Source organism: Syngnathus acus, chromosome 4 (genome assembly GCF_901709675.1).
Source record: "Syngnathus acus chromosome 4, fSynAcu1.2, whole genome shotgun sequence".
Classification (NCBI taxonomy): Eukaryota; Metazoa; Chordata; class Actinopteri; order Syngnathiformes; family Syngnathidae; genus Syngnathus; species Syngnathus acus.
This window is the reverse complement of record NC_051090.1, coordinates 3,235,452-3,255,869: the sequence shown is the minus strand read 5'-3', so window position 1 is coordinate 3,255,869 and position 20,418 is coordinate 3,235,452. Positions and strand designations below refer to the sequence as shown.

The following is a 20,418-nucleotide window of genomic DNA, read 5'->3' as shown; positions in this document are numbered from 1 at the left end:
GTTACTTTTGTCAAAACATCACAACTGGATTGAGACAAATCACCGAAGATCAAATCAACAACATCCGTCTGCCGGCTGCTTGTTTTGCGGACTGCCGGACGAATCGGCGTGACATTTTATTGGCTACACCAGGGGTGGCCAACCAGTCAGAGACTAAGAGCCACATTTTTTTACTGTGTACCCGCAAAGAGCCACATCCCCCCCCCCCCCCCCGAATGGGTTTGCCCCTCCTCCTTTGCGGGATTTCACCATGCGCGTTTGACGAAAATACCATATTGAACTCAAGCGAAGCGAACACGCAGCGTTTGACGAAAATACCATATTGAACTCAAGCGAAGCGAACACGCACAAAAACAAAAAAACAAATAAACCCACAAATGTTGATATGAACGTAAAGGAGCCGCATGAAACCCGGCAAAGAGCCGCATGCGGCTCGCGAGCCGCGGGTTGGCCACCCCTGGGCTACACCATATGATGAATAATCGGCTCGGTCACGCTTCGGTGGCTTTAAATCCAATTCAGAACAAAAAATACCTTAAGATTTAACATTATATGAACTGAAATAACACTTTCTTTTTATTAGTCTCATTTAGTTGGTCCATCACACGCAAGAAGTCCATTCTCTGTGGAGAGAGTAGGAACTATTGAGAGCAGTTATGTTTGGCTTGTTGTTGAAAAGGCCCCCATTCCTTTCTCGTGGCACGGCAAATTCATACATATCTACTTTGTCAGTTTTGTTTTCCCTCCAAGATTTTATCTCATGCCCACAACAACTGTGCTGGCGTTAACACGTCCTTCTCGTCTGCCATCGCGCAGCTGTGAGAAGTACGATGCGTGTGGTCCGACTTGGTGGCCAACGCTTTTTGGTTTTTCAGCCGGAGTGTTTCAAGTGCCTTCCGAAGAGATAGGTGGCGCTGTAGGGTCAAATAAGTAACCATAGAAGAGTTTTAGCGGCTTCATAATGACTCCAATCGAGGAATTAGGAGTCCAAATTTGAAAAGCACACCTAACGTTCTGCCTTAAACTGCAACGAAACAAAAAAGTGAAACAATCGATCAAGCCAAAGAGCCAAAATTTGAATTCCCGATACTGAAATTTGAAAAGCAGCTGGCCTCGTTGGAACAATTTATTCCAGATCCAAAAGAGGGAGAATCATTTTAACAAGACATCCAGAAAAACACTCAGACATGGTCTTTGGACCTGTTGACTCATCTTTGACTCACTCTAACGTAATCACATTTCTTTTATTTCTTTTCTCTTATCTCTGTTTTTTGTCTTTGGCCTGCTTTTCAGTGGTGTGTCTGATTTTTGGTCCAGATAACAAAATCGCCTCCAACGCACAACATGAAGCTGACCCAAATATCCCACAAGGACCTAAAAAACACAAAGCAGGGTGAAAAACACAAGCGGACCAAAATGAGTCAAAGAAATGCCAAAATGATCATCCACAATAATCATTCAATTGCATTTGCTTAGTCAGCACTTATTAGGTTCATCTCTAAAAAAAAAAACATAAAAAGCTTGTCGTTGTTGTGGTTACAGTGGTTTGCACATGGGATGTTTGGACATCACCAAGTGGTTTTTTTTGTGGCCCAAGAAGGCGCTGCTGTGTTTTTCTGGCTGTTGAATAGAGAAAAAAAATATTTCACAATTCATGTGACCGTGTTGTTGCCTGGGAGTGAGAACCTTTTTTTGTTCTTGATTGTATCTCACCAATGAGATGCATCCATCTCGAAATGTTTCTTTCTCTTGTTTTTATCCTTGAATTCATTGAGGGGACATTTGATGTGTTTGGGTGCTGCTGTTCTGGTTAGCAACAAAGTCAATCAATTGGTGCTTGCTAATCGTCTAAAAAGACGGAACCTCTTGAACGTCGGCATTTTGATATATCTTTTTTTTTTAACTCAAGTCTGTCGAGCCGGATAGAGTACAATTAGGCGCCACTTTCTGTAACTTCCTCAAGGAAATTTTGTTTTTTTTCTTGGCAAGTCTGACTTCTCTCCAGGCAGCTGAGAGACAAATCGTGAGGATTATCATAAAACTTTCCCTGCAGGTCTTTTTCTGCATATCCAAATATTGTCCTAGTCAACGAACCGTACCGTGCTAACTAAAAAGTTGTTTCAACAATTTGGAGTTTCAAATTGTCACGTAAGAGAAATGATGAGCAAGTTCAACTCACCTTTTTGTATATAAAAATACTTTCTTCATATTCATCTCAGTACTATTGTAATCTTTGTTCGATAAATCGTAGTTTGGATATCAAAGACATAGCATAGCGTAAGTGCTCACACCCGCTTCCAGACAAGCGATCCTTGACATTTTGCCTGAAGACTCCTGGCTATTTTCCCCATCTGTTCCATCTTACCGCTTTAAATCTTATTATCTCATATATCAACCGTTCAGAAATGCGAAGCATGTGTTGTTGACTGGGTTACCCACTGCTCACATGTTGGGGTAACTCGATGCCATCTTTGCTACGTATATGGACGAGTTGTACTTTGGAGTGAAAACACTGCGCTGGAATGCATCAACTCATAGAACCGCCCCTCCCATGCTTAAAACGATGCATGATGAAGATGTTCTAGACAATGTTCGGTTTTAGAACTACAAAAAAAATGTTATATAGGAGATTTGTAAATAGTATGACTTAAATTGTTGTGTCTTCAATATATTTTCAGACAAATTCAATTCAGTAGCCATTAAAGGCCGCATTCATAATTCATACCCGGTTATGAAATAAAAATGTATTCATCACCAACATCGACTGCTGAAAATGAGAAGCACAACAAACGCGCTTCGATAAATTCAGCGAAGGAATTAATGGATTTCTTCACTGGAGCCGAACTGTTGTGATTGCAGCTTTGGGCGTCTTCGTCGTCTTGGATGCAACAATTCCTTTCTCGTGTGTATACATATATTCATAAGGAGCACCAGCCCGAGTCGGATTTGCCCAAATGTACTGCAGTCAAGTCGTAAAAATGACAACTGGAATAATGCCCCGACCGGTTTTAGGAAAAATAGTGTCAGGCAGTTACAACAAAGAATAAAGTTCTACCCTCAGAGCGACTTTGAAACGTCTCAAGGGGAACTTGAAGGTCTGTTTGACGTCGAGCGACGCATGGTAAATATACCTTAGCGTTATTTTACATTTGAATGTCAAATACACAAGAGACCCGTTGCCTGTACGCTACGCTGGCTCTTCGGTTATTTTGGCTACAATGTTAGCATGCCTTGAGCACTAACATGGATCATTTGTCTTAATGATTTTAAAATCATGATCCCCAATCCATCCGCCGCCATCAGGAAAACGTTTTCAACGATCCTGTTTGGGTTTTAAAGACCACTCATGAGATTTGCATAGTAACAGTTGAAAGTTAGCCACGCCGAAAACGGTCACAAATACATTTATTAAATAGATAACCTAAACAGAAACGGGCTAGCTCGGGAATGATCGTTAGGATAATGATCATGACATAAACAAAAAAGGTTTTGTTTGTTTTGAAGCGATTCGATTTTAGCCACGCCAGAAACGGCCACAAATAAATGTCCTTGTTCAAATGCTAAACAACCAGAAATGTTTATCAAAAATAAAGAAACAAAAACGAGATTGCACACTGATAATGACCATGACAACGAACAAAAAAGGAAATAGAATTTTGCCTCACACAACCACAACACGAATCAATAATCCCGCACAAAGTTTCTACCTGTGACCCTTCATTTGATCAAACGCACTCATTCACTTCCATTGACGGCTAAAGACGTCCAAGATCCATTTTTATCTGTGTCAGCCTATCTTATGAAAGCCGAGGTTTCTCCCCGGTGAACCCCGAGGCTCGGAGTGCCTGTGACGCCCACAGCTGGCGATCACATGAACGGCGGGGTGCTGTGCCCCCCCCAAGGCTATCGTCTGAAATACAAAAGCACATGACACGCAAGCTAATAGCGTACTCGTGAGCAAGTACACAAAAAAACAAGACACGCATATATACTCATAAACTTCCTCAATAAACATTGTTGTTTGTGGTCAAGCACTCGGGAAGCAACAAGAGGAGAATTGTTCCGGAAATGAATGGAATGAGTCGAGAAGGATGCGGGAATACACACACCCAAAAAAAGTCATGTATGAAGACGAATTTAGCGAGGCCATGCGGGTAACATTCAATCTTTTCGCTTTCTGTAAGTTTGGAAGCAGCTAGCGGCAATCGCTTGCTATGTTTGGCATATTTGGCTTGGGGAGGAAAGACACATTTTTGTGGCGGATTTATTACATTTTACATATTCAATACCACTAAACAACGTCACTGTGTATTTATAACGCCGTTCCTGAAAACTTCTCCTTGTGAAAACTTTCATGGTGGACAAAATTATTTTCAACGATTTTCTTTATATTTCTTGAATCCAATCGGCAACCACCAATGGTGATACAAATTCATCGGTTGCATGAGTATAATCCCAAATAAATTTCAGCTGTTCCGACTGACAGCATTATTAAGTATCCGCGCAATGTGACATGAAATCAGCATTTAACAAGGTATAAATAATAAACTATAAAAACGGATACAACTAATCTGGAAGTCGGAAATAAAATATCCACGCCGAATTTAAGAGGATATGGTCAATATTAGAGAAGCGCAACAACACAGAACAATCAGAAACTTTGTGTTTGGAAAATATCCCCCCCATTTTTGTTTTGAACTGCAAAGTCAAGGAATGAGTTAACAAATATTTTCAGTAAAAGTACAAAAAGTGTGAGTCAAGTGTTGTTCGGAGCACTCTCCCAGCCTGGAGGACTCTCATATGATTCCAAGTCTGCGTAGTCATGAGTTTGCATGTTTTTCCTGGCCCGCAGGCCAGTTCCCGGCAACAATATCCAACTTAACGATTCCGATCAATCCATTCGGAGGCTGTCAACGCACAGAACCAAAAGGCATCTGTAAAACCAAAATCCCTGGACCTTTTCCTGGCCAAAGGCGACAAAGACCATCTAGGTCAGGATTACCCAAATCATGTTTAACTCGTTCACAGCCAAACCGAGTAAAGAAAACGGACTTTGACGACTTTAGACGTCAATGGTAGTGAACGGGTTAGGTCGTTTCTCGTAGTAACAAATCGGGAATTTGTAAATTCTATTCCAATGGCGCCGACGAAAGAGGTATGCGGCTGAACCCGACCTCTAATTACATCCACTCTGGCACCTTTCAAAAGACCACGACACAAAAAGTCTCAAAGAACAAGCGTTAAAGTGAAATCACCACCACCAGACGTTATTTTTTCCACTTCATCGCCATATCGTTAATTACTTTACAATTCCCAGAGTATCCGTTACAAAACATTACGTACGTGTTGCCCACACTCATTTGGGGAAGAGACCAGTCCGGGACTGGAGGACACGTTCGTAGCCGACGCCGTCTCCCTGCGGATCAGACAGCCGGGACCTCAAAGCGTCACATTTCATGCGGGGAGTGATGTTACATATCAAACACTCCCGAGGAGATGGCAAATCCAATTGTCTCTCGCTCACTCGGGCAAATCGGAATCACAATCAGATTCCGCCTCACTCTGGCTGGATAGAACAACGCACAATTAAATTCTCCTCAATTGCTTTCACAACCACCCGCCGTGTCTGTCTATATTGTCGAGGTTATTATTTGTCACGCCAAACAAAGTCTTCTCCCGAGGAAGACTTTTGCCGTAATTATCGTTACTTTATGCTAGGGAAAAAAAATATTTTTTATTAGTACAACTAAGTGACGTGAGTCCATTTAGAATTGCATCCAGGAAATTAGCAACGGTGAAACAGAATCATTTACTAAATAAACTCTAGCGTTTTGGTGTAGCCAATAATACAAGTCTTTGTTTTCCCGCCGTGGATGAGGAACAGTGCGATCTTTTCACATTAGTTGGCAAGCGAGTGTTTACTCAGCGCAAACTGCGTAAAGGTACGCGAACAACGTTTGCCTTTATGAAACAAAGCAAACAAGCTCAAAACGGACTTTCCCTCCAAAATTGCGCGGCAAGATGATGGCGCCCAACTGACAAGCCAAACACATTCACCGTATCGGATTTAAGTCACTCCCATTTGAAATTCAAAATGCTCAGCACGTTCAATTCATTTTGGAAATGATTTTCAGTATCCACCAAATTTATTTATACAGAAAATTCGAAACATTTTGTCACGTTTATTTTATTGCACATTTTTCGGTAATTTAACTCCACGTCATTCCGTGTATTATTCCGTATCATTTAATGCCGCACTTTTAAATATTTTTTTCTTATGATTCGTGTAATTTTTGCGCCAATACTTTAGTGATTTGTATTTTTTTTCCCAGTATTGCAGTGCTTTATGTAATATTTTTTCAACTGTGTGTGACATCAACACACTCATGATGATGATTTTTGAGGGAGCATATTTTGACATAAACTTCCAGATAAACTCCCAATGTGTGTTTGTCATAAGACGATCAGTAGTCCCTGTCCTGGCCCTTACCGTACAGTTGCCTCTTTGAGGTGCCAGCTGCTTTGAAGCTTCGGATCCCTTTAGTTTTTCTTCTTGCGTCACACCATCTGCTTTGACGCCTGACACTTTAACCAAACATTAAAGCAACACAACCACCCTCCCAACAAAAAGAAGAAATCTAAAAGAAAAAACTGTAATACTAGACTGGAATTTTGGATGAAGGAAAATTGGTTGACCTGGAATGAAGTGTAAAAATGGCCTCATTCCATGTGTTAATCAACTGAAAGGTAAACACGAGCTGTAATTTCATGGCCGTAAAACAGCTGGGGAAAAAAAAAGGCCTTTAAAAGGAATGAGAGGGACTAAGTACAGTCAAACGTTCTCCACTTGTTTGTTTCAAAGCTTCAGTTGCTCACGCTCGGTTCGTGAACTGTTCATGTTCCTCCCCGTGCGCCGTAAACTCAAGAGTGAGCTCATATTTGCTGAGTTCTGTCGCTCTCTAGTGGACTGATACTGAACTGCAGCTCCAATTTCATTTCCTTCTATGCCCGTTTGTCTGCGTTATACTGCCCCCATGTGGCCAAGACACGCACACCAGATGGAGCAACACAATGTACTGCGGTTGAATTTAAATGACCGCTGCACTGTGGCTTATATTGATTAATATATTATTCACACTTCAAAAGCCATTTTTTTCTTTCACATTATAAAGCATTTATTGCAATATATGTATTGTAAATCATCTGTATGTACAACAATACTAGTAAACCAGCATATTTGGGTGATTAGCTGTTATGAATATGACACAGACAGCGTACCGGCAGCTTGGCTGGAAAACAACAAACAATTGAAAGTGCAACATTTGATTGCTGATGTCACAGTTGACAGATAAACAGGCAGTGGTACAGCTTTAGGAGGGGGGGGGGGGGGATTATAGTGAACATGTTTGGGTTATTTGGTGCTTGTTTTGGAGTGGCTGGAATGCATGCAGGTGTCAAGGACTGAGCAAAAATAATTGAGTTGTCTCAAAAATGGTTTCTGTAATTATGCATCGACGCCATAAGATGGCAGCCAATGACTGCTTATGTCGAAATGAAGCTCCTCAATTCAAACGGTACCTTGACACCAGATGGCCCCCCCAGAAATCACAAATGCCAAACTACTATATTTGAATAATTACACGCTGTCCGGGAATCTTAATATGTGCAAGCATTAACAATCTGATTTCCCATTTATTCTCTCTTTATAAAAAACTCTGGTGCTATTTACAGTACAATCACACTCCTTCAAACGCACTTTTTTTTTTTTGGGCTACACAAGGTCCAATTCATTCACACTAACTACTCGATTTTCACAAATAATACATGTGTACATAATGTCGTTTAAAAAAAATAAATGTGTATTCACCCCTCATGTAATCACGTTACAATAATGCCTATGCACCGATTTTTGTGCTTTTAGTATTGCTACTGATTGTGCCAGCATCAGGTGCTACAGTATGTAGATGGAGGGGAGGAGATAAGGGGGGTCCCCACTTGTCAAACTTGGACTGGACCAGATGATGTAGTGGTTAAATGAGTCCTGAGGGGCGGTTAGTTTAAAGCTGCTTATCCTTCCCTTCTTTCAACTCAAGGAATGCCCGACAAATAAAGCTTTTCGATTGAAGTCATCACTCGATCCTCCAGCCCAGCAAGGGGCAGTGTCCCAATAGAGGTAAAGTCTGAGTCGTTTGTCCTCCACAAGGGGGGGCGGGGCAGGACAGGTAGAGTTTTTGCTAGATCAGCGGGCCCCCAACCCGCCCCTCCCTCAATGGTGAGGTCACAGGAAGCTGTCCTCCCCGAGGTCGTTACAGTCTAGACACATCTCGTCCAAAAGCGTGATGTCCTCCAGGGTTTCGCCCTCGCGCTTGGCGAACGTGGAGCTGCTGGAACCCGTCTCGATGGCGCTTTCCTCAGATGTCTGCGAGCTGCAAGACGGGGCACAAGCGAAACGTGCTCAGTCAAAAACTCTGAAAACCTCCAAACTACGCCTGTTCACTATTTCAATTTGAGTACCTGTGTCTGTTCCTCTTTCCATATTCGTCGTCGGACATGGGGTCCAGGTCGGGCAGGGGGATGATATATCCGCTGTCTGAGCTGAGCCGCTGCTCGTCGAAGCCGCTCTCCCGGTCCTTCAATTTGCCCTCGTTCTTATAGGCGATCCCGATGTAGGCGTCGTCGCTCTCCATACAGACCCGCGTCACGGCAGGGTGGTCGCTCTTCAAGAAATCACGATTGACCCTCTCGTAGTGCTGCGGTGGGACGGGAAATGTTAAAAGCTGTTTCGAAATTTGAAAAGGAGGTTGTTTTGATGTAGCTTGTGTAGAGGTAATAAAGGGTGGTTGCGGTGGGGACGCAAGGTGGCGGGGGGGAAGTGAGGCCCACCAACAAATCTTGAAAACAAAAGCATGCGCGATAGAAGCTTCTGAGAAAAGACGGCATGAAGGGAATGCACAGGTCAAAGCATAGGGTCAAAAATAAAAGCAGCCCCGTCAGAAAGCAGATAGATCAACAAGTGTCAAAGTTCGCGAGGGGGCACGTACTCTTTTGTAGTTGGAAGGCAGCAGAGATGAGACGGTATCACTCAGACCCAAAAAGGAAGGCCTCTTCTCTGGCTCGCTGTTCCAGCACTTCATCATGAGCTCGTAGCTGGGAAGAAAAAAAAAAAAAAACTGGATAAGTTAAGTGTTGGGTGAGCTTGTAATTGCAGTGTTGACGCGCAAAAGTTCAGAAGGGAAAGTGACGTGTTGTTTATTTTTTGGACATACGTACACGTCGAGAGGCGCGTGCTCCGGCTTGGACATCCTGTATCCACTTTTGATCTTGTTGTAGAAGCTCGAGTCCACCACCATGCCAGGATACGGCGTTCCGCCTTCATTTGATCATATTAGCCAATGTCAGTATGCTAGCTATGGTCAAGGTGTTTGTTTGTGGCTAGCATATGTAGCTTTAGCTTTGGCCCACCTAAGGAGAATATCTCCCAGAGAAGGATCCCATAAGACCAGACGTCGCTCAGGGTGGTGTACATGTTGTCGAAAATGCTCTCGGGTGCCATCCACTTGACAGGCAGGAAGGTCTGCACGGAAACAACACGTCTGAGGAGGGAAGATCTTAAGATCCCGCCCTAAAAAAAAACATCTTGCGGACTTACGCTGCCTTTGGACACATAGTTGTTGTCGTGCATGATGTCTCTGGCCAGCCCAAAGTCGCAGATCTTCACAATCTTGCCTTGAGAGAGTAGAACGTTCCTGGCGGCGAGGTCACGGTGCACGCACTGTGAAAAAGAGAACAACCAAATTACCCCTCGTTCCTTTGCTTCCCAGGACGTTCTATTTCTGCATTAAAACTTGTTTAATGATAATACATAATGCTTCACACAGCATGATCCTCATATAAACATGCCAGTGGGATAGATGGATGTAACCACTTGTTTTATTTAGGGATAATAACTATGAAGCTGGGAGGCCGGCCGGGGTAATTCTAGCCTGGCTGTTTTGCTGCTATATTCAGAATCAGGCCTCGCTCGTGAGCGGGTTTGCTCGTGACTGCTTATCAGACGTAGATGACTCGAATAGCTTGGCTGTTGTCACGTGACAACAACAACGACGGTAATGAGGAAGAAGCAAAAACCCAGCTGGTGTTTTTGTTGTGTGCTACAGCTCACACTCACGTTTTTAGAAGCCAGGAACTCCATGCCCTTAGCCACCTGGTAGGTGAAGCTGAGCAGGTCCGTCGTGCTGAGACCTTCGTCCATGTCGTCCGACAGCAGGTCGTCTTCTCCCGTTTCTGGTTGACACGGCAACACAAAAAGTGCTTGTCGTAAATATAGCGCCGACCTGACTTTGGAGAAACTGGGCAATAATACGCAAGTGCTGCAATTATGCTCTCTCCTCCGCGTAATTACAGGGCTGTACCCATCCTAAATTCCAACGAGGGTGTACCCCTGGATTAACTAGCCGAGCAAACGTGGACCGACAACAGAAGAAAGATTCACTCACCGCTCGAACCTTTCTGGGAGGGTGGGTGGTCGTAGTCCGAGCGCTGGATGTCGGAATATTTGGAGGTGTTGGGCATCTCTAACATGGGGACGTACTGCTGAGTGGAGTCCGCCTGCTTCATGTCCATGTAGTCGCTTTTGCCCTCAAAGGACAGGATCACATAGCTGCGGGCAAAGGCAAGGGACCAAAGTGTCAAGGCCAAGTTTACCATCCTGTTTTGACCATAATCTATTGCTATACTCCAGAAAATGAGTTGGGAATTTCCCACGTCAGCGTTTCGACCCAAATCTGTGTATTCAGACGTCACAGAAGACTGTATTTATCTGTATTTATTGCTTATGTAGCTAGCTGACTTTTCTGCACTCTGAAACAATGAGAAAATGATTTTGTTCAAGCTAGCATTGACGCTAACATTACCATCACAATTATTTCATTGCGGTAAACTTTAGTTTTAACTCGTTTCCTAGCTATTGCGTAATGAATCCGTTTTTCACCTCATTTGTACACTCCTGGTTTGTATTCAAGTATCTAGTCCTTGATGTCGGCATGCGCCCGCGGCTACGAGTGGCGGACGATGCGGTCGAGGCTAAAGCTAGCGCCCCATTTAGAATGCGCTGCGGTCGTCGCAAGGAGCGGTCACTGTGAGTCATCCGTCAACACGGATGATCGTCAGACGCGAGACACGGTTGCCGATTGACCGTGTTACAATTGACAGCTATACTGCACACCCGTCACAACGAAGTTAGCGCGAAAGCCGAGACCACTTCAGGTCTGCGATTTGATTTGGGGAAGACGCCAGACGATCTCCTCAACCCACGGGGGAGAATGAAGGTAGAGTTACCGATTTCTGCTTTGGGGGAATGCGTGTAAGGAAATGGAACAAATCAATGTTGCGCGGTTTTGCGAGCGTCTGACTCACTTCAGATAAATAAATTAAAGCCTTCTACCTTCTGCTGCTCTCGTCTGCTGGGTTGATTCCAAAGATGTCCAAGTCTTTCTTCTGTTTCTCCGGGCTCAGGCTCATGAAGCTTTCTCTGTTCTTGTGCAGATAGTTGACCAGATCACCGTAGAAGCAGTATTCAGTGATAATGTTGATCGGTCCTGGGAAGGAAACCAGTCAGTCAGTGGGCTAATCTTATCAGAGGGTTGTTGAAAACAGGCATGGGTAAGCTTCAGTTTTCCCAAGAAAGCCTGTTAAGATTCCACTCCAATCAAGTCTCTACCTGACTTTGTGCAGGCTCCCAAGAGGTTAACAATGTTGAGATGAGGTCCGAGGTGAGTCATGATCTTCAGCTCTGACATCAGGGCCTGCTTCTCGCTGGATCTGGCCGTGGCTACAAGAAGCCATATTTGATTTTTACTAAAAGCCAGCTGAGTGACTTCTACTCTTTGATTTCTTCACTTGGAGCTAATCAGGTCTTGGTTTTAATCAATTGGGTAGAAACTAGGTTGACTCACGTTTCAGCATTTTTACCGCCACTTTCATGACAGGTTGAGAGCGACTGAGTCCATAGGCGGTGCCTTCTACAACTTTCCCAAAGGCTCCGGAACCCAGGATACGACCTACGGGACATAGTCACAAAGTCAAGAAGGTGTATGCAAACACAGTCCGGGTTCCTCTTCTTTGTTGTCCTGGATCACTGAGCATAAAGTTAAACTATATGGCCAAAATTCCTGGACACACCCAAACGCTTTGGCAGTTGTATAACTTTCTGGAAGGCCCATTTCTCTTCTGGCACAGATGAATGCAAAATCAGTCATACTTGGATCTAGTCACTAGAATTTCCACAGTCGGCCTTGGAAAACAAAGACTTCCCAGATGGTTGACTGACTACCTATTTCTTTACATCCAAGAAGGTATCCTCGAAATTCTGTCCAAATAGTGTTGATTCACTTATGGCTCACCAAGCACCAGCCTGTCTCGCGGAAACTCCCATCTGGAATCGTACGGCAGCTGCATAGGATCCACATAGATGTACTCGTGACCGTCGGGGCTTACAGACTCGATCACCCTCCAGCGGATCTCGTAACGTGGTTTCTGAGAACACATCGGCCGTTCGTTAGACTACCGCAGGCCATGGAATCGGATGGGATAGAGCTGCAAAATATTAGGCGGTAGGGTGAAGGAATGCCAATGAATGAGTACCTGTTTCCAGACAACAACCAAGACAATGAGTGAGATGATGACAATGACCAGCAGCACCAGCACAGCGGCAGCTACAGTCATCTCCCGATGAGGGCCTGTTCGAGAGAACGGTCGATGGTAAAACATAGAAATGTCCAACGGGCCACTTAAAAGGGGTAATTAAGGCCAAAGGGTATTCTGGGAGCAAAGAGGTAGGCGGCAGTAATTGACTGATTAAGGGTGATGATGGATTGTCAAGCTTCTGGAAGGACCGTGTGGTGTAATGACAGAGCTGGCATCTTGACAGCTGCTTTGACACTGACTTTACCGATCCGGTCACAGCAAAACAGGAAGGGGACTTGACAGGGTGTTTATTCTTACCGCTGGACACGAGCTTCACTTCCCGGCTGACAGCGGCCATTTCGTTGCGGGCTAAGCAGCGCACCGCTAATGTGTTCTCCAGATGACCAAACAGGACTTGACTCTCGAGGTTGTTGTCCTCGTCCACATGCGAATCCACCTCGACGTCCGTGGAGTTGGCAGGGAGCGGCGCCCAGTACGATGAGTCGTTGGCGCAGCTGAACAAAAAAAAGTCATACTGAAACATCCTAAAAGTCTCCCAGGTTGAATTCCAGAAGCGAGCAGGGCTTACTGTTTAATGTTTTTACAGATGAACCACTCCACTTCCGGAGTGGGATGCCCCCCGGCGATGCACACCACGGACTGGCCTGAGGCTGACCCGTGGTGGATGTCCATCAGATCCACAATGACCGCTGGGACTGGAAGAGTCACACAACTATGTGAGATAACGTGGCTAAAAGCCTGCTAGTGCAGGAAGGTGATAACATTAAAATCACACGGAGAGGGCTTTGGGCATTCCTTTTGCTGACCTTTGACTTTGAGGTTAAAGCTGACACTGTGAGTTTGGTTTCCATTCTCCACCCTCATGGTGTAGTTCCCACTGTCTTCCTCTTTTGCACGGATCAGGGTAAGGACGCTGGAATACCTAGATGGAAAAACAAGATCGTAAGTTGGAGTTTTTACTTTGAGATCAAGCCTAGTCGCAATCAGAGTCTCACCTGGTCTCGCTGATCGGACGCAGACTGGCGGAGATCTCAGCAGTGACGTCGCTCAGCGGGAGGCCGTCTTTGAGCCAGGTGACGCGAGCGCCGGTGAACGAGTCGATCTCGGCCCTGAAATCGCGGACCTCGTCCAGCTCTGCCGATTCCTGGCTGCTAAACTCCGGCCGTAGGAACAGAAACTCACGTTCTGTTCGAGAGCAGAGGCCAAGGCTTTATGAGACGTCTTTACGAGTGAGTTAGCAAAACCTCGTCCACCGGGTGTCGTCATACCGTAAACTGTGATGGCGAGTTGTTTGGTCTGGCTTTCATTACTCATGATATCAGTGATGGAGCAGGCGTAGATGCCGCTGTCTTTGGCCGAGGCTTGTGGAATGGTCAGTGTGTAAAGAATCTCTTGATCCCGCTTATTCTCTTCCACTGTCTTCGTGGCACGGTTTGCCTGCCAAATACAAAGTAAGCACTTCGTTCAGATCTGTCAAGACATTTGATGACATGACCGCAACGTTTTTTTTACACCGCTCACCACTTTGCCAGGGTATTTCCAGTGGTCCTCCAGGATTTCCGAGCCGCGAGCCAAACAAGTGACTGTTATGGGGTCTCCGACCAGCAGAGCAGTCCGTTTGGCGGCCAGCTCGACGTGCAGGGCGCCGCCACCTGGCATGCACCAATTGAGGAGTTCAAACACTGAAGGACTGATTTTCTTCTCTAGCTTTGCAAATACACACCGGTCCAGCCGTGGACGATGTACTGTTCGCTGTAGCGGACTTCTCCATCGATGACAGCCTTACAGACGTAGGTTCCGGCAGTGAACACCCCCAGGGCGCCTCTCTTGCTGTCATAGACACTCGGGACAGGCTGCTGAGTGTCTACGTTCAGCAGGGTCACATTCGCTCTGGGATCCGACACCCGGCACTGAATCTCCATCTCCTCGTGACCAGACAGGACGTGATTCCAGAAGGGCACCGGTGACGGCACGAAAGGAACATCAGGATCTGAACAAAAAAGAAGAGTCGCTCAGCCCTGGTAAGAAATGGGTCGAGCGAAGATGCCACATGGAACAGACCTGGCACGTAGACGTAGATGCTGCTCTCCTCCGCCTCGTCCGTGTTGTTTTGGACGTAGAAGCAAGTGTAGAAGCCCGTGTGCTCGGCCGTCGCTCGGTCCACTGTGACGGTGGTGACGAACAGACCGCTGTCGTCCTCCTGCGTCTGCTCCGGCGCATCCAGCGGCATGTCCCAGCCCAACCTCGCTTCACTCCGGCAGGTCAGTGTGAAGGGAGCGTGGAGAGACACCACCATCTCGTCGGTTTGTGGCAGCAGCATCGGGCCCGAAGACGGCGGGAAGGTCAAGGCAGTGGAAGCTGGAGGGGGGGGGGGGGGAAAGCCAGAACAAAGATCTTCAAGTTCCGAACCTCAAAACGATGAGGTCTTCTAACCACTAGATGTTGACGTTATTGCTTCAAGGTCTTACCTTTGACTCTAAGAGTGAAGGAGAACCGGGCTGAGCGAGAACCACTCACAGCCGTGACCGTATACTTCCCGCTGTCTCTTTCCAGAGGCTGCCGGAATGTCAGAATGCTCTGGTACCTGATACAAGAGCAAACACACGCCATTGTTCCAGATATCATGGCAATCCCTGGTCGCAATTAACTTTAAATATCGAGATCTTTATATTTACGGTGGATCCAGGTGGTACTTATTCTAGCTCAGCATAAAGCCGAAAACCAGATGTGCTGTTAATAAAATATATTTAAAAAAAAAACTTGGCTCTATCCAAGCATAACAACACGCACCAGCCAGAGCTCTTAGCGCTCAGGTGGTTTATTTGATCTACATGAAAAAAAAAAGAAACATGTAAAATCAACAATGTAGTTCTGCAGATGGTTAAGTGCTCGGCCGGGTCCAAAGAAGCCCAAAAGCCTTCGGGATCATTGCACAGCAAGCCAAGATATTCTGGCACAAAACTCCTCAGTGCTTGTTTGGAGATACAGTACTGTATATTATGACGTTTTTATGAGATGCATTTTTTTTAGCAGCAATTTGCCAGAGACCTGCTAGCTAGCTTTACTTCCCGCCAAGCTAACCTGTGTCTTTTCCTACCTGTTGCCTTGAAGGTGACTTGTTTTGGTGTTAATGTAGTAACTTTCTGGGATGTCTTTGCCATCTCGCAGCCAGGTCACTTTGGGCGAGGGGGATGCATCGATGAGGATGGTGAACTGGGTCTCCTCCAGCAGGCTGACATACTCGGTCATGAGGATCCCGCTGTGGTCCAGGGCCACGAATGAACTCTCCTCTGTGGACAACGGGGGAAAGCCATTTTAAAAAAAGGGAGAATTCGGAAGCGACTGAGCAGGAAGTATGGCGGAGGTGAGGGTCTGGCACGGCATCTGCTGAAGCCATCGCTTAAACGACCGGTCTGATGTTGAAAGCAGGGGTTAGTCTCTCTGGGATAAAACACTTCTTACCATAGACGGTGACAGCCGCCGCGCTCACCCGGACCTTTCCGCTGTCTTGGTGGGTGACGGAGCACTCGTAGGTGCCGCTATCCTGAAGACCGGCTCGCTGGATAACCAGAGTGTAGACGACCTTGTCGGGAAAATCCTCTTTCTTCTGAACTGAATTGACAGCCTGCAGGAACAGGAACAGGGGAGCATTAAGAATTATACAGAAGACTGAAGCTTACAGTAGCGCTTAATGGTTAAAACACAAGATGGAGGGCAAGAGATGAATCATGACGGGAGTCCAAAAGTTGAAGTAAAAGAGTCCAACTTTCTGGAAAAGAGCTCAGGGGAACCCCTGAGCTCATGATCCGACAATGTGCTGTTGAGATTAAACCAGGTCTGAATAACACCAAGCCCTTGCTGTCGTGTGCAAGTCCGAAGGCCGGTGGGGTTGGGGGGTGGGGTCAAAGGACTTCTTTGAACTTCTTCCTTTTCCCGGGAAATTTGTACTTTCCTGCGACTGTTATGCGTGAACAGTTCGGGCTGACGTCTTTATCGTAAACACGCAAGAACCGTCCGTCGGTCCGCCTTTGTTTTTCCCCTAAGGCGTTTGCTTCAAGGAGAGCCAAAACCATCGCTTGGCTAATTTGAGACTCTGAGCTCCTGGGGGAGGACAACAACACGGAGGCGTGACCGGCGGTTTGAAGAGAAATAGAGCGCGAGATGGACGGGGAGCAAAGCCTGAAGGTTTTCCAGCTCCGAAGACAACAACAAAAAAATTCAATGCAGCTCGCCTGAGTTCTCGGGTGCAGCCACTGCTGGTGAAAGAAGGAGCCGGCGGGGGCCACGCAGGTGATGTTGAGGGGCTGCCCCACCCGCAATGCCTCTGTGCTGACTTTTACATCCACATGGAAGTCTTCCGCCTCAACCTCCACTAGAAGAGCCAGAAGACAGGCGGTGTTAGCGCATCATCTGACCACTTGGTCATATAAAGTCATCAGTCATCGTGCGCTGACACACATACATGCACTGAGTAAAAACAGGCCCGTTAGGTCATTTCCCCATTTTTGTGATAATGACCTCATGTAATGGCTTTCATGCAGTGAGATCAGCCCGGTGATGCTCTCATCGTAAATCCAGTCCACTGGGTAAGTTAAGTGCATTATTTACCATGTTCTCATTTAATTCTACAGCACGTCCTTGATGTACACTAAAGATGTCAATTATCTAAAATCCCTCAACATTTAAAACTGCATTACCCCTAATTCCTCATTCAGCAGCAAATGAAATCATTGCACTATATTGAATTAATGGAGTCATAATGGCCATGAACCAATTTCGAGAGTCTACGTACCTTTATCTTTGACAGTGTAGATAGCGCTGGTGAACACCCGGCCATTGACGGTGGTCTCACACTGGTACTGTCCTGGGGTGACGCCAGCAAAGAAGCCCAGCTTGTTTTCATAGTAGGCCCAAACCTCGTCACCGCTGGGGACGCTTCGCAAGGTTACGTGAGAGTGGGGGTTGGATACGCGACAAGAAATGGTCACGCCCATGGAATCCATGGCGACAACCAGATTGTTGGGGGTCTCTGGGACGAAGGGGACCTGGGGATCTGGGGGTGCAAAAGAGGAAACGTTTAATATATTGTTTCAGTTGCTAAATAACATAAATGAGATCCAATGCAAAATGGTAATACTTAATACTGGTCAATGGCAAATTTTAATTCGAGGCAGTAAGTATATTTGATGCTGATTTAAGAAAATGTCTATTTTTTCCCCAAATAGATTTTTTTTTAGATGTTTTCGTTTTTTGTTTTTCTGTTTGAACTATAAAAGCTTGCACAGTGTGTATTTTAATAATAATAATAATTTAAAAAAAAAAAAACCAGACCTGGAACAAAAACGTATATTTCGGCTTCGTGCTCCACTTCCGGATTTGCCGCCAAATCTTCGTCCACGCAAACGTAGTAGCCGGTGTTGGCCACGGTGGCGTTGTAGATGAACAGCGTCGCTGTCATGTAGCCCGGCAATACGAACGTATTTCGGGGCAGAGGCTCGGCCCACATCACACTGCCGGCACCGCTGCAGCTGACGTTAAACACGGAGTCGGGCCTCAGGACGAATTCCGTCTCGTCGGAGATGATGGTGGGCGGCGGTAATCCGCATTTGACTGTGACATGAAGGTGGTTTGAAATCACGAAACAGCCCCTGTTTGGATTGTGAAAGCAAACCGGAACACACCTGTGACGGCCAACGCCACGATGGACCCAAAGAACACACGAAATGTTCTTGAAGCATCCATGTTGGTGGACCTTCTGACCTGGAAAGACAAAGAAAGGAAGCTGAAGTCCCCCCCCAAGTAAGATTGTTTCAATTTTTGTTATTGGTGGGAGGTAACGAAGTTCAAATACCTATTTACTGTATTTAACTAATACAAGAATCCCTTAAGAAGCAAAATATTCACACCCATTCCCTTATTTTAGAGAATTTTTAAAATGTCGCCTCCAAGTATGAGCAAATTGATTGAAAAAAACATACAGGCCAAAAAACTACAGCCTGAAAGATAATTAATACGTTAAATGAGTATCTACATTTTTTGTTAAGTCTGCAGTTTGGTTACATTAATAACGATTTTTTGATTATATAATTACAAATTTTGCCCTTTTTCTTTGAACCCAATTAAAAGTCGAACGTTTCAAGTGACGTTGTAATACATTGCTGCCGCTAGAGGGAGACACAGTCCACCTCTTGAAATCCCCCCTTATTTCGCCACCCCCCACAAAAAAGTTAATTGTTCTTGCTGTTTTGTCCTTGTTTTGAATGTTTTCCATGTCGAACTGTGGCTGATAATATCTAATTGTTTCTTTTGCATAATTTTGTTAATTTTCCATTTGTGTTTAGTTTGTATTTTTTGCTTGTTTGGCTAATTAAGTAGGGCGCGTTGTTAAGTTTTGATGGCTTTTTATGTTCAAGTAATTTTCCACAAAGTAACGCTTGTTTACGGGTTGACTAAGGTGCATTTGTTTTTATTATTTATTATATTTATTTGCTTGATTCTTAGCTTTCTAATTCCTGCACGAGTTACAAAGCGCAAATCTCCCCTTCCTTGCTTCTCTAATTGCTGTGCTTTTCTTTATGCAAAATATATATTTTTCAGATTCCGTATATAACTTTTGCACGACCAGGTTGCATTCATAGCGCAATTGTCGTTGCGGTAATCAATGCGTAAAAACGCGCAAAGGCTGTTTGTTACTTGCGCTCCTTTTTTGCGTGTAAAGTTGTAAAAGTATCCATTTCCCCCCCCTCCAAAAAAAAAAAAAAGATTGATCCAAAATTCGTGCATAAAAATACCAATGTACAACAGTCCGGTGCAGTCCAATCTTCTCGTAATGATGCTCCCCCCGCTTTTTTTTCTCCTTTTAATTAATTCTGCGCATTCCACGGGAAACAAAACAAGCCAAAGTGAAATTCCAAAGTGGGGGGAAAAAGGATCCCACCAGTGGATGTCTTCCAGGACTTTTGAGGTGATACCTCCAGCTGCGCGAAGCTTCTCTCCAGCCGGTTGCGCCTCACCTCCAGCGGTTTGGAGAGGGAGGGGGTTTGGGGGGTAACCATATGGCGCGCAACGGGGGCAACGCGAAAACACAAACTTCCAACTTTAACACATTTTGAAACGTGCTATTTCAACGATTAAGCCCCCCCACTAATGATCACTTCTTGCTTTGCCTTTTCCAACCTGGCTTCAAATTTACCTTGCGTAATCCTCGTTACAATCCGTCAGAGCGAGTACATCCACACTTGACTCCAAAAAGGCGCTTTATAGTCCACAGGGTGCGTGTGTATGAAAAGCGAGTGTGTGTGTGTCCACGTCCACTGAGTGACTGAGCGAGGACGACCTGCGAGTGGGTCCAACTTACAGTCCTGCCTCCTCCCTCCCTCCCCTCAGCGAAGTCATCATCTGGCTCCAAGTAAGTCACTCTCAGGAAATGCCCCCTCCTCCCAACTCCTCCCCCCCCCCCCCACCTCTTTTGCATCTTTCAGTCTTGCAGAAGAGTTTTTTTTTACGCTTCACACTAAAACATGCTGTTGGATTTGAATGCTTTGTGGATTCCAGTGGGGAAATGACTAAGACAATACAAGTCCCCTTCCCTTTTGCCCAAAAAATGTGGATAGGCGGTAATATTCCTTCCATCAAGGCACCAAATGTGTATCAACAAGAAAATGTTTTTTTGCAGAGGATAAAGGATATGCCTGAGTTTTGCTGCCCGTCATT

General features: G+C 45.4%; 1 protein-coding gene across 2 annotated transcripts; it reads right to left on the bottom strand.

Annotated features, from left to right (window-relative positions):
- Positions 1 to 7,145: 7,145 nt before the first annotated feature.
- Positions 7,146 to 20,066, bottom strand: pdgfra (platelet-derived growth factor receptor, alpha polypeptide). Of its 2 annotated transcripts, none has more exons than XM_037249756.1 (29): positions 19,898 to 20,066; positions 18,387 to 18,465; positions 18,037 to 18,315; positions 17,498 to 17,758; positions 16,938 to 17,077; positions 16,168 to 16,330; positions 15,803 to 15,995; positions 15,174 to 15,289; positions 14,767 to 15,063; positions 14,429 to 14,695; positions 14,227 to 14,357; positions 13,974 to 14,142; positions 13,701 to 13,890; positions 13,512 to 13,627; positions 13,274 to 13,400; positions 13,003 to 13,199; positions 12,643 to 12,737; positions 12,402 to 12,534; positions 11,955 to 12,059; positions 11,720 to 11,830; positions 11,444 to 11,597; positions 10,506 to 10,660; positions 10,169 to 10,284; positions 9,650 to 9,772; positions 9,463 to 9,574; positions 9,271 to 9,370; positions 9,042 to 9,147; positions 8,515 to 8,750; positions 7,146 to 8,426 (listed from the first exon to the last, which is right to left on the bottom strand). In XM_037249756.1, the coding sequence occupies exons 2-29, from the start codon at positions 18,445 to 18,447 to the stop codon at positions 8,279 to 8,281; spliced, it is 4,401 nt and encodes a 1,466-aa protein (XP_037105651.1). In that variant the 5' UTR covers positions 18,448 to 18,465; positions 19,898 to 20,066; the 3' UTR covers positions 7,146 to 8,278. The 2 variants fall into 2 exon arrangements, with proteins under 2 accessions (XP_037105651.1, XP_037105650.1); XM_037249755.1 differs by having other exon boundaries at positions 10,497 to 10,660; positions 19,898 to 20,065.
- Positions 20,067 to 20,418: the final 352 nt, after the last annotated feature.

What these genes read in the sequence shown, in the direction of transcription:
- pdgfra (XM_037249755.1), bottom strand. Translation starts at nt 18,447, where the DNA reads ATGGATGCTTCAAGAACATTTCGTGTGTTCTTTGGGTCCATCGTGGCG. An exon ending in GCAGACGAGAGCAGCAGAAG is followed by an intron (nt 10,661 to 11,443) that starts GTAGAAGGCTTT and finishes CTTTGCCCGCAG; the next exon opens with CTATGTGATCCTGTCCTTTG. An exon ending in GAGCACGCGCCTCTCGACGT is followed by an intron (nt 9,148 to 9,270) that starts GTACGTATGTCC and finishes TTTTCTTCCCAG; the next exon opens with CTACGAGCTCATGATGAAGT.